We start from the raw sequence: 14743 nt of genomic DNA on the forward strand, positions 1-14743 counted from the left end.
TATTCATTTACCAACTGGCTTGCCCTAAGAAAACCTGAAATTATGCAGCGTGCTTCCTTATGAAGAGATTTTTTTGGTACCGTGAACTGGTCACAATTATACTATTTAGCCATGCAAGGGTGACTCTTTTCAAACATAACATATACAGGTTTAAATTTCTTAGTTGTCAAATAAAATATATTGAAAACATCATAATAAAACAGTATTACACTAAAATATTGTTAATTTAATGTAATATGATTTTTGTTCATAGTTTCAAATGCAATTTTGCCCAAAAATAAATAAAATACAAACTGCCTATAATAAGGCTAATTTAATCTGAGTTTTGTCCATGGGTCTGAAGACAATTTTAATACAAGTTGAGCCCAAAAATGAATATACTACAAACCATGCTGATATTAAATGCCACATGATAAATGCTGGTCTGTAAGAGATTGGGTCAACTCCAGACTTTTGAAAGTAAATCTTACTGAGGAAGTTTCTCATTTATATCTGTGGGTTGGATTAATTTTTTGACATAAATGTTCCAGTAGAATTTAGTGCACAAAAAAGTATCAAATTTATGGGGTAATTTGGCACAGTTAGTGTGTTATTTGCTTGGCCTTGGTGCAAAAGCTACTTGCAATTGAATATAACTATAAATCAGTACATTCAAAATGTGTCTCAGATTGTCACATGGGCAGATTTTTTTGTGTGAATAATGTAGAGCTCCTTATGGAACTGATAGAAAAAAAGGTAACCTTTTATCCTTGAGGAAGAATTTTACGAAGTTTACAAATAATATAAAATATTTACATCAAAAAGCAAAGAAATACATTTTACAGCCAAAAGTTTGAGATACGTTTTAGTAAATGTCTTACATTATTAAGAAAAAAAAGTACTAATATTAGCTGATATGTATATGTCCCTGAATTTCAGTATATGAGACCAATCTTGAACAACATTCAATTTAAAAAAAAAAAAAAATATTCACGTAAACTAATCAACATTTAGGTGGTGTCATTCTAGATTCATCAGAATATGTCATCTTGGAGAAGATAGATTGGCAGACCAAATAGTTTGTTGCAGCATGTATGATTATGTAAATCAACCTTATTTTATATTTACAGGAACTGCAAAGCTGATTTCATTTATGGAAATTCATACAGTGTCGTTCTCAATGTTCTCCTTGTATGCACACAAGATTATACCATTTGGCCTAATATATGCCTAAAATATTCTCCGTAATATATGTCCTCTGTTTTGCATTGATGAAATTATATTTTTTTAAGTCAGCAGGCATCTAGTACGTGATAGTTTTTAAGTATGCTGTAGTCTTTTAATTGTCGGATGCTGCTTATCTGTGGTGATACAAGGCAGAAATCTTTTCAAGTCTAAGAATTGCAACTGTATATCAATACAAAAAAAGTGTATATGTAATGAAAAACTCAGAGGTTTTTAATGACATGTTTGCATAGGTATACAACCATGTATATAATATAGTGTAATGAAAGGCTCCAAGGTTTTTAAGGACATGTTTCCTTATGTATATGACCATCTCTATATAGCTCAAAGTCATCTATCAGTTTTGTACCATCTTAAGTTAATTTGGTTGTACTCTAACCCTTAAATGTATGCATTGCTTGTACCTTGGCTCCAATTGCTTAAATGACATACTATAAATGTTAAGTGAACTAAATGCTTTCATTGTTGTTTAAGAAATTATTCTTTTCTTGGTAAGAACTATGCAATAGAAAAATACCAATGTTAACTGTTTACTTTAGTTTATTTTTAAACTGGGTCCAATTGTTGTTGTACTTAAGAACTGACCTTTGAAAAGGAAAAGACGCAACTATAATTGAACTGACAAACAATACTAATTTTTAACACAAAAACGTTGGTATCACATTGATGTGGGTAGACAGAATGGGCCTACTTAGTTATGGCAATCAAAGGGGAAGTATAATTCATATTTATCACGTTGAGGTGCTGTTCCATAAATTACAGAAAACCGTATTCTCTTTATGCATGATGCTCAGAGATATTGTATTTCAATTATTTCAGTTCTTATAGCCGAATGTCTCCAGCAGTGATGCATGTTTAATAATGTGTCTTAATAAATAATAAAAATAATAATAAAAATAAAATGCTCTAATTTATTTGAGATCCTTTTTTTTTTTTTAATTGCACAAAGGTTCCTTTGTAAGTATGTTTTTAATCACAGCAAAATCCTAGCTACATATAAATGATGTTGAGCTGGTTCAAAGCATGGCTTGGTTGGCGATTGGTGACCAAGTATTTAGGTGACTCCTGACTGACTCACCAACTGTGTCCTGCTCAAGAGCTGCAATAGGGCGTGGTTGGCGATTGGTGACCAAGTATTTAGGTGACTCCTGACTGACTCACCAACTGTGTCCTGCTCAAGAGCTGCAATGAATTGTGGCTCCTGAGAGGGCATTTTAACTATAGTTTTACTAATTTGGAGAGAGGTATAAACAATAATATCAAGAAGCATTTTGTAATAAAATTAGCTAACAATTCAGAGTTTTTTTTATTTTTGAATTATTAATCTCTCTTTAAAACAAATGCATTCCAAATACCAGAATGCTGCTAAATAAATCAAGCATATTGCTACTAAATAGATAACTTTTAACATGTCCTGTTATTCACTTCAGATTTTATTTTTATATCTCATTAAAATAACATTTTGATAATTTAACAGATCAATACTTTAGCTATCCTTGTTATATTGAAACAACTGGATATGCATAAAGCTAGGAATTTAAAGACAATCATGTATATGCCCCTTACAAGAAAGGTTAAAAATGGATTCCCCAAAGGGATCAAATTAAATCGATGGCTCATAATTTTTAGTGTTCAAATTGAATAATGGATAATTTAACAAACTAGAATGATGTTAAAATGTTTTAACTTAAGTGCTCTTGGCTGATTTTTTTTTCTGTGTTAAGGCATTAGACACTATTTCATTTTCTACATTACAAAAAAGTTAAATGGGTTCTGGAATATATCTAAGTTAAATCATTTATAATGTGTAATTAATAAATCATATTTTGATTCACTGACTATGCCATTAGGTTAATAATATGTAATTAATAATAAAATATGTTTTATGTTTTATTAAAGGGACACTGTAACCAAAATTTTTCTTTTGTGATTCAGATTGAGCATGAAATTTTAAGCAACTTTCTAATTTACTCCTATTTTAAATTTGTCTTTGTTCTCTTGCTATCATTATTTGAAAAAGAAGGCATCTAAGCTTTTTTTTTGGTTTCAGTACTCTGGACAGCATTTTTTTATTGGTGGTTGAATTTATCCACCAATCAGCAAGGACAACCCAGGTTGTTCACCAAAAATGGGCCGGCATCTAAACTTACATTCTTGCATTTCAAATAAAGATACCAAGAGAATGAAGAAAATTTGATAATAGGAGTATATTAGAAAGTTGCTTAAAATTTCATGCTCAATCTGAATCACGAAAGAAAAATTTTGGTTACAGTGTCCCTTTAACCAAAATGTATTGTTCAAGATCTTTCAATGCATTATTATTATCAGTTATTTTTAGATATTGGCTCTAACTAAAAAAGGGTCTAGATTGGACTCATATTATTATATGGGAGCTTTTTCCCCCTTTAAAAAACAAAACAAATTTAAGATTTTTGGATTTGAGAGGGATATCTAAAGTATTTGCAGATTCTCATTGCCACAAACTATCCAATATGTCAAGTCCTCTTGCTTGAACACAAGAGGATACTTTGATTAAGCCACGTGCAGAGAGGGAATAAAACTCTTACACACCTCTATTGCACACTGGGATAGAAACCATACAGTGTCTAAAAAACTTATGTGTAAAGTCATAAATCTATCAATCAATCATCTATCTATCTATCTATCTATCTATATCTATCTATCTATCTATCTATCTATCTATCTATCTATCTATCTATCTATCTATCTATCTATCTATCTATCTATCTATCTATCTGGAACCCACTGTAAGTATCTAAAGGACAGTTTACTGCCCATGTGTAAACAAGTCAGCACTGAAATGCAGTGAAAGCTAGATGCCATAATGACAGTACCTATAACTAGAGGGAGGCATTCGATAGCCTAAATATTATGCTTAGGAAATATATTTACCGTTTAGGGAGCAGGGCCTTGTAATCTTACTGCTCCAGTCTTCCCTGCCTGTATCCCCTTTAAAGTGCTATTGGTGCATTATGAATAACACTAATTATAATTTCACTATGAAAGCTTGGTGTTACTAGAACAAGCATAAAACTAGTAAATGCATACAATTGTACATGTTTATGAAATATTTTTCATTATGTTTAATCGAACAAATAAAATCAACTTTTTTTTCTTATCTGTACTCCTTTTGACAGTGGGAATGAAACAAGTGTCTTAAATCCTCAACAAGTAATCCTTTAACATTTGTAAAGACGAAAAGAGAAATTCTGTTAAGAACCAAAGAAAGACACAAGACATTTCACAGACTTGAGAAAAGGAGTAAATCTCTCGAAAGCTTGTCGTTTAAATATTATGTTAGCCCAATAAAAAAGGTAGAATTGGATGCTGCAATATTCTGGTTATTTTGAATATATATATATATATATATATATATATATACATACACAGTATATATATATATATACATACACAGTATATATATATATATATATATATATATATATATATATATATATATATATATATATATAAAGTGTTTTATTTTTTGTTTTTACATTTTCTCTTTCAAACATAAATGTGTGTGATATTACAATAAAACTAATGCTACAAAAATGGATTTCGGCACAAGTTTTCTATGCAGTTATATGATGTTGACAAACATTCCATCCGGCCTCGAATAGTTGTGCTTATATTAACTCCTTAACGACCTTGACGTACCCTGTACGTTGCTGGTGGTTAACGGATTATGAGGCTATAATAGAACTATTAGTCCCTTCCTCCATCCGCAAGGCGAGACAGCACTATTACAAACGGCACCCCCATCGAAAGACCAGTGACATACAGGGTACGTTGCTGGTCATTAAGGGGTTAAACAGTAGTTGCAATTCTAAAAACTTGGCGATAACTTCACTATCATATTTGAGTTTAACTTTGTAGGATGAGAGGAATTTAATACAGGCCTCAATTCCATCTTTATGTGGGATGTTACTGTATAAAGATTCTACAACCATGGTTACCAGTATAGTATTTGGCTAAGTTTATTGAGAAAGTCTGTGATGTCCTGTATAAAGCTGTATAGTTATCAACAGGGAGAGCTTTATACAGGACACTGCAGACTTTCTCAATGTAAAGGCAATTTTAAGGACTCCCATGAATGGAAAACATTTGAGATGAAAACGATAACACATTTCAACACTTAAAAGGAGGGACTTAATGTAGACTCATATAAACATACAAAGGGCTCCATTTATGAAGCAGCGAATGCTGCTCTGTAGGCCCATCGTTTTAGGCTTGCCTGAAACGGAAGTTAAGAAGCAGTGGTCATAAGACTCACTGCTCCTTAACCTGCCCACCACCTTTTAGGTGGTGGATTGAAATCCTCCCGATCCGATTGGGATTATTGACAGCCCTTGCTAGCGGCCAATTGGCCGCCAGTGAGCAGAGGCAGCATTACACAAGCATTTCTAGTATGCTGTCGGCATTTAACAATGTAGAGCGGACATAATTCGCCATAATGTCTAATATATCATTTTTATTTATTTATTTATTATTTATTTATTATTTTTTCTAAATATGACTTCTCCTACTATACTTTCATTTGAGCTAATATATATATCAATATATATATATATATATATATATATATATATATATACATATTATGCAGCTGTATATGATTTTTATATTATCTCTGCTGTTTAATGTTTCTCCGTATATTGCTTGTTCTGACCTTATTTTTCTCTTTCTTATCTAGTACTCTTCACCTTTCACTCTCACTGGCCATTTTGCTATTTAAAGGGACACTGAACCCAATTTTTTTCTTTTGTAATTCAGAAAGAGCATGCAATTTAAAGCAACTTTCTAATTTACTCATATTATCATTTTTTCTTCGTTCTCTTGCTATCATTATTTGAAAAAGAAGGCATCTAAGCTTTTTTTTGGTTTCAGTACTCTGCACAGCACTTTTTTATTGGTGGATGAATTTATCCACCAATCAGCAAGGACAACCCAGGTTGTTCACCAAAAATGGGCCGGCATCTAAACTTACATTCTTGCATTTCAAATAAAGATACCAAGAGAATTAAGAAAAATTGATAATAGGAGTAAATTAGAAAGTTGCTTAAAATTTCATGCTCAATCTGAATCATGAAAGAAGAATTTTGGGTACAGTGTCCCTTTAAGGCACCCCACTCACCCCCTCCTATTTTCTAACTACATTTCCAGATACTCTCCTGTACTCTTCACTCTGCTCACGACCTGCTCCTCTCCTCCTCTCTTGCTACCTCCTCACATTACCCGTCTACAGGACTTTTCCAGACTGGTCCCTATTTTGTGCCTCCTTTGTTATCCCATTGAACCCCCTTAGCATGTAAGCCTATGAGCTCAGCTGTTTGTAGATCACCTTAATGAGAGCTGACTACAACCGTGCGACTCTCAGCAGGGCCCTCTACCAACTTGTTCCCTATTAATGTTACTTGTATAATTATTCCTATGTTTATAGCGCTACAGAATCTGTTAATGCTCTACAAATAAGAGAAAGTGAGTAAATCTCTTGAAAACTTGTCTTTTAAATATTTTGGTCTAGATTATGAGAGGAGCGCAAACATTTGCGCAGAGCAATAAGGGGTTTATTGTGGGTGTTTGCACTTGGGCTTACAGCTTGTATTACGAGTTAGAAGTAAACACGATCGGGATTTACGCTAGAATGATTACCGTGTCCTCAGAGCTCTGGTTAACTGTTTCGCAAAACAAAAAAGTTGCACAAATCACATTAAAAATACATTACAAAATATAGTTACACTCATAATAACACTATCTAATAAAAAATATTTTTAAAAAAATTGCACACAAAAGTTATTAGGGCTCAAAGATATGAGATCTCAGGTGTTAGAAAAAAAGGTATGTAAAGGGCTTTAACATATATGTCTAAATATGTATATGTATGTATGTATATATATATATATATATATATATATATATATATATAAAGCAAAACAATATATAAACTTGTTAAATCACAATAAAAAAAACAATGTGATAGTGCACAAAAGGATATATTTAAGTCTCAGATGTAGCTGATATTGCTGTAGGGTCCAGAGGATACCTCAGGAAAAGACAAATATATATATCCTGTAAGTCCTGTAAACAATTAACAGGTAAGAAAAAATGGAAGAGGGTACTCACATACTCTAGAGCTTCAAAATAAATCTTTAGATATAAAGGCATGCAGTTACTTGGTTCAGTAGGACAAACTCTGTCTGTTTTGTGACATCACCACGTTCCAACGTGCGTTTCGCCAATGACAGCTTAAACCAAGTAACCGCATTGAACAGATATTGTGACCATACAGTCTGTAATTGCGGTGGTTTTTGCATTGGGGCATTCTCATGTATTTTGCCTGGTGACTTCACTTTTTATTATTCAATAAAATTGTTAACTTTTACCCACTTGTGAGTTTCCATTCAGAGTTTGAATCTATATCTACGTCTCCATTCAGAGTTTGAACCTATTTCCACGTCTCCATTTGGAGTCTTCCTGTGCCTTTATATCTAGAGCTTGATTTTGAAGCTCTAGAGTATGTGAGTACCCTCTTCCATTTTTTTTACCTGCTAATTGGAGCCCTTTGCAGTTAAGTAGATGTAAACATGAAAAACATATATATGCAATATTCAGTTTTAATAAAAGTTTTAACTATGTATTTACTGTAAATTTCACATTCCAATGTACTGTACATAGCAGAATATGTTGAATGTATTTTTAAATAGATATTCCTATACATATCTGTATATATCTATACAGGGAGTGCAGAATTATTAGGCAAGTTGTATTTTTGAGGATTAATTTTATTATTGAACAACAACCATGTTCTCAATGAACCCAAAAAACTCATTAATATCAAAGCTGAATAGTTTTGGAAGTAGTTTTTAGTTTGTTTTTAGTTATAGCTATTTTAGGGGGATATCTGTGTGTGCAGGTGACTATTACTGTGCATAATTATTAGGCAACTTAACAAAAAACAAATATATACCCATTTCAATTATTTATTTTTACCTGTGAAACCAATATAACATCTAAACATTCACAAATATACATTTCTGACATTCAAAAACAAAACAAAAACAAATCAGTGACCAATATAGCCACCTTTCTTTGCAAGGACACTCAAAAGCCTGCCATCCATGGATTCTGTCAGTGTTTTGATCTGTTCACCATCAACATTGCAGCAACCACAGCCTCCCAGACACTGTTCAGAGAGGTGTACTGTTTTCCCTCCTTGTAAATCTCACATTTGATGATGGACCACAGGTTCTCAATGGGGTTCAGATCAGGTGAACAAGGAGGCCATGTCATTAGATTTTCTTCTTTTATACCCTTTCTTGCCAGCCACGCTGTGGAGTACTTGGACGCGTGTGATGGAGCATTGTCCTGCATGAAAATCATGTTTTTCTTGAAGGATGCAGACTTTTTCCTGTACCACTGCTTGAAGAAGGTGTCTTCCAGAAACTGGCAGTAGGACTGGGAGTTCAGCTTGACTCCATCCTCAACCCGAAAAGGCCCCACAAGCTCATCTTTGATGATACCAGCCCAAACCAGTACTCCACCTCCACCTTGCTGGCGTCTGAGTCGGACTGGAGCTCTCTGCCCTTTACCAATCCAGCCACGGGCCCACCCATCTGGCCCATCAAGACTCACTCTCATTTCATCAGTCCATAAAACCTTAGAAAAATCAGTCTTGAGATATTTCTTGGCCCAGTCTTGACGTTTCAGCTTGTGTGTCTTGTTCAGTGGTGGTCGTCTTTCAGCCTTTCTTACCTTGGCCATGTCTCTGAGTATTGCACACCTTGTGCTTTTGGGCACTCCAGTGATGTTGCAGCTCTGAAATATGGCCAAACTGGTGGCAAGTGGCATCTTGGCAGCTGCACGCTTGACTTTTCTCAGTTCATGGGCAGTTATTTTGCGCCTTGGTTTTTCCACACGCTTCTTGCGACCCTGTTGACTATTTTGAATGAAACGCTTGATTGTTCGATGATCACGCTTCAGAAGCTTTGCAATTTTAAGAGTGCTGCATCCCTCTGCAAGATATCTCACTATTTTTGACTTTTCTGAGCCTGTCAAGTCCTTCTTTTGACCCATTTTGCCAAAGGAAAGGGAGTTGCCTAATAATTATGCACACCTGATATAGGGTGTTGATGTCATTAGACCACAACCCTTCTCATTACAGAGATGCACATCACCTAATATGCTTAATTGGTAGTAGGCTTTCGAGCCTATACAGCTTGGAGTAAGACAACATGCATAAAGAGGATGATGTGGTCAAAATACTAATTTGCCTAATAATTCTGCACTCCCTGTACATATATTTAATTATATATATATATATATATATATATATATATATATATATATATATATATATATATATATATATATATAGGTATAGATATATATTGTACCAAAATACTATCAGATATATGTAGAAATATGTATTTATGAATAAATAGAACATATTCCTCTATGTGAAGAACATTGGAATGGGAAATATTCCTATTTTCATGTCAGGTTAGCGCGATCAGGTTTTCTCTATTGGCTTCTATGGGTGAATATGTTAACGTGCATGCAATATTGTAAGTTTGTTTTTTGCGTGTGAGCGAAAACAGTTTACTTTCAATTCATTATACAAGTGCAAACTGACGTGCGCAAAAAGCTAGTCTAAAAAGTTAGATCAAAGTTACTCTATTTACTACCTATCTAACGGCTAGATTTAGAGTTTTGTCGGTAACGACCCGCGCATCTAACGCTGGCTTTTTTCTGGCCGCACCTTTAAAATATCTCTGGTATTGAGAGTCCACAGAATGGCTGCGTTAGGCTCCAAAAAAGGAGCGTATAGCATATTTAACGCAACTTCAACTCTCGATACCAGAGTTGCTTACGGACGCGGCCAGCCTCAAAAACGTGCTCGTGCACGATTCCCCCATAGGAAACAATGGGGCTGTTTGAGCTGAAAAAAAATACCTGCAAAAAAGCCGCGTTCAGCTCCTAACGCAGCCCCATTGTTTCCTATGGGGAAACACTTCCTACGTCTGCACCTAACACTCTAACATGTACCCCGAGTCTAAACACCCCTAACCTTACACTTATTAACCCCTATTCTGCCGCCCCCCGCTATCGCTGACCCCTGTATATTATTTTTAACCCCTAATCTGCCGCTCCGTAAACCGCCGCTACTTACATTATCCCTATGTACCCCTAATCTGCTGCCCCTAACACCGCCGACCCCTATATTATATTTATTAACCCCTAATCTGCTCCCCCTATATTATATTTATTAACCCCTAATCTGCCCCCGGAACAGCCAATAGAATGCGAGCTCAATCTGATTGGCTGATTGGATCAGCCAATCGGATTGAACTTGATTCTGATTGGCTGATTCCATCAGCCAATCAGAATATTCCTAACTTAATTCCGATTGGCTGATAGAATCCTATCAGCCAATCGGAATTCGAGGGACGCCATCTTGGATGACGTCATTTAAAGGAACCGTCATTCGTTGTTCAGTCGTCGGCCAGGATGGATGTTCCGCGTTGGAGGTCTTCAGGATGCTGCCGCTCCGGATGGATGACGATAGAAGATGCCGCTTGGATGAAGACTTCAATCGAATGGAAGACCTCTTCTGCCCCGCTTGGATGAAGACTTCTACCGGATGGAGGACCTCTTCTTGCACCGCTTGGATGAAGAATTTGGCTCGGCTGGGTGAAGATGACTCAAGGTAGGGAGATCTTCAGGGGCTTAGTGTTAGGTTTATTTAAGGGGGGTTTGGGTTAGATTAGGGGTATGTGGGTGGTGGGTTGTAATGTTGGGGGGGGGTATTGAATGTTTTGTTTTACAGGCAAAAGAGCTGAACTTCTTGGGGCATGCCCCTCAAAGGGCCCTTTTCAGGGCTGGTAAGGTAAAAGCTTTGAACTTTAGTAATTTAGAATAGGGTAGGGCATTTTTTTATTTTGGGGGGCTTTGTTATTTTATTAGGGGGCTTAGAGTAGGTGTAATTAGTTTAAAATTTTTGTAATATATTTCTAATGTTTGTAAATATTTTTTTATTTTTTGTAACTTAGTTCTTTTTTATTTTTTGTACTTTAGTTAGTTTATTTCATTGTAGGAATTGTATTTAATTTATTTATTGATAGTGTAGTGTTAGGTTTAATTGTAGATAATTATAGGTATTTTATTTAATTTATTTATTGATAGTGTAGTGTTAGGTTTAATTGTAACTTAGGTTAGGATTTATTTTACAGGTAAATTTGTAATTATTTTAACTATTTTAGCTATTAAATAGTTCTTAACTATTTAATAGCTATTGTACCTGGTTAAAATAAATACAAAGTTACCTGTAAAATAAATATTAATCCTAAAATAGCTATAATATAAATATAATTTATATTGTAGCTATATTAGGATTTATTTTACAGGTAAGTATTTAGCTTTAAATAGGAATAATTTATTTAAGAAGAGTTAATTAATTTTGTTAGATTAAAATTATATTTAATTTAGGGGGGTGTTAGTGTTAGGGTTAGACTTAGCTTTAGGGGTTAATACATTTATTAGAATAGCGGTGAGCTCCAGTCGGCAGATTAGGGGTTAATAAGTGTAGGCAGGTGGAGCGACGCTGAGGGGGGCAGATTAGGGGTTAATAAATATAATATAGGGGTCGGCGGTGTTAGGGGCAGCAGATTAGGGGTACATAGCTATAATGTAGGTGGCGGCGCTTTGCGGTCGGCAGATTAGGGGTTAATTATTGTAGGTAGCTAGCTGCGACGTTGTGGGGGGCAGGTCAGGGGTTAATAAATATAATATAGGGGTCGGCGGTGTTAGGGGCAGCAGATTAGGGGTACATAAGTATAACGTAGGTGGCGGTCGGCAGATTAGGGGTTAAAAAAATTTAATTGAGTGTCGGCGATGTGGGGGGGCCTCGGTTTAGGGGTACATAGGTAGTTTATGGGTGTTAGTGTACTTTAGAGCACAGTAGTTAAGAGCTTTATAAACCGGCGTTAGCCCAGAAAGCTCTTAACTACTGACTTTTTTCTGCGGCTGGAGTTTTGTCGTTAGATTTCTAACGCTCACTTCAGACACGACTCTAAATACCGGAGTTAGAAAAATCCCATTGAAAAGATAGGATACGCAATTGACGTAAGGGGATCTGCGGTATGGAAAAGTCGCGGCTGAAAAGTGAGCGTTAGACCCTTTTTTGAATGACTCCAAATACCGGCGGTAGCCTAAAACCAGCGTTAGGAGCCTCTAACGCTGGTTTTCACGGCTACCGCCAAACTCCAAATCTAGGCCTAAGCTAATATAGAGTGCACGATTTATCAATTTGTGAGGGGACAGGATTCACATGTTGTGAACCTGTCTGCATCTTATCGCAAATTGTGGGGCAAATTTGTTCCCCATTTTTATCATTGCATGAGGAAAAATTTGTTCAATATCAACCCCCTACACTCACACAGCCAATTGCGTGAGAGAAGGGCTTGTCAATCACCCCGGTCGAGTGAATCCAGGGTGATTTTCATCCACCAACTCCAGTTTGGCGGAGAGGGTTTATGAAGCAGTAGTTTAAACAGCTGCTTCATAAATATCAGTTGCAGGCACACATGAGCAAGCATGTAACCGATCGGGGCATTCACCTCATAATAAATCTTGCAACTTTAAAATTTTAATTTAATATTATGATGTTTTTATTTTTCATTTATAGGGACAGTCTACTCCCTGGTCATCTTAAAGTCTTACCTTAGATGAAATTGCAAACAGGCTTCTGCACCCCTTTCTATATCACGCAGCAGGAACAGTAAAAAAGTTATTTGAAAATGAATATTGTTTCTGGCCACTTTGAAATGGCTGCCAAGCTCAGCCCATTGATGACATCATGATCTGGGCTGCAAATGGCATCCAATCACAAAAGGCTCACTAGTTGGATTCAACAGACTGTTAAGGTTATTTAGCAGAGTGCCTAGATGCAGCCAAGATTGTGATGTCATCAGTGGGATGAGCCTGGCAGCTATTTCAAAGTGGCCAGAAAAAATATTTATTTTAAAATAGATTTTTTACTGTTCCTGCTGCATTATATATAAAGGGTGCAGGAGGCTATTTGCAGCTTAATGTAAGGTAAGACTTTAAGATAACTAAGGTGTAAACTGTCCCTTTAAGATATTTTATATTTATTATTATGTTTTAACCAGTATTTAATTATCCTAATGTGTTTAGAAATCCATACCTGTTTTTAAATGTTTCTTCCTGTCCACATGTACCTAATGACAATTATAACATTTTTTTTTTTTAAATATCAATATGTCTGGATTTGAGAAGTTGGTCACAAGTGGGTATTTTGTAACCCCTTTGATGTACTTGACCTAGCAAGTTGACTACATTTCTAACAGAGCCAACATGAACAATCTTGCGCTATTTGAGTCCTCTGTAAGGGATGATTTACAACCAAGTTGCCTTTAGAGAATAGCCAACTTGGAGATTTTGCTTCAAAATCATTATCAATGTGGGTGAATGCTACAGCTTTGTGAAAAGACCCCATAATCTTGCATTGCAATAATCATTGTAATTACTATAACATAAAATTGATACAGGACATCATTTAATGTAAAAGGAAAAACTCTAACAATTATTTTGCTTATGCAAGAGGTCAATGCATAATAATAGTCTTACTCTTTTATGTTTTTGTTCTTTAACTGCTGGCTTTATATTTTACAGTGCAATATATATCCTATAAAATAATACTCTTTGACCCTTGGAGTAATTACTTTATGGACTGTCCCCAAATGTGTTACTAGTTTTATGTTGCCGAGTTGTACCATGAACATTAAACACAGTGTAAAGTACTTGCTTTGTTCAGCTTACCTTTGACAGTTGCTCATGGATTTCTGCCAGGCTTGGTCTGCTTTTCTTGACCCCGGAGATGCTACCAGTGTTTCTATAATAGTCAATGTTGGGAACTGCATCCATTGTGTTATGTCCAAATGTTTTCAAGTAATAAGTGTTAGTGTGTGTGTCATAAGCATGGAAATGGCCTTCTGTTTTAATAGTGTCTCCATTTTGATGGGCATTGTTATATACCTCCCTATTTTCATGCCTGTAATTCATTCTATGTCTTTGGTCTTCATTAGCAAATGAAGTTTCCTCATACTGTGGGGGGTCTTTGTTTACATCACATGCTGGATTGTCATACCCTTCCCTAACTATGTTGACATGAAATCGTGTTGGGCTACTGGGAGCAGTGTCAAGGTTGGTATTTGAAGAATTACTCATCCTAAGAGGACTGGTTTTCCTACAGTGTATTGGTATGTGTGCTATGTCAGAACTTTAGGAGCAGCAAGATGAGATTCAAAGAAGAATTGCTGAATCCTTTTTGATAAATTCAATAAGCAGCCTGGTCATTTCAAGGATGTCCTCCTTCAGCTTCCTTGGACACTCTATTACAAAATAGTTAAATAAACATTTTTTTAAACAAACAGCATTGTCCACTTTTTTATTACAGACATTAATTTTCATTATTGAA

General features: G+C 35.3%; 1 protein-coding gene across 1 annotated transcript in view; it reads right to left on the reverse strand.

Annotated features, from left to right (window-relative positions):
• SLC12A1 (solute carrier family 12 member 1) overlaps window positions 1–14520 on the reverse strand; it is a 165923-nt gene extending 151403 nt beyond the window's left edge. Inside the window, exon 1 of the mRNA XM_053717461.1 lies at window positions 14086–14520. Coding sequence (XP_053573436.1) covers window positions 14086–14493 — 408 coding nt within the window. The 5' untranslated portion in view covers window positions 14494–14520. The remainder of the gene's footprint in view (window positions 1–14085) is intronic.
• Window positions 14521–14743: the final 223 nt, after the last annotated feature.

Source organism: Bombina bombina, chromosome 6 (assembly GCF_027579735.1).
Source record: "Bombina bombina isolate aBomBom1 chromosome 6, aBomBom1.pri, whole genome shotgun sequence".
NCBI classification, from domain to species: Eukaryota; Metazoa; Chordata; class Amphibia; order Anura; family Bombinatoridae; genus Bombina; species Bombina bombina.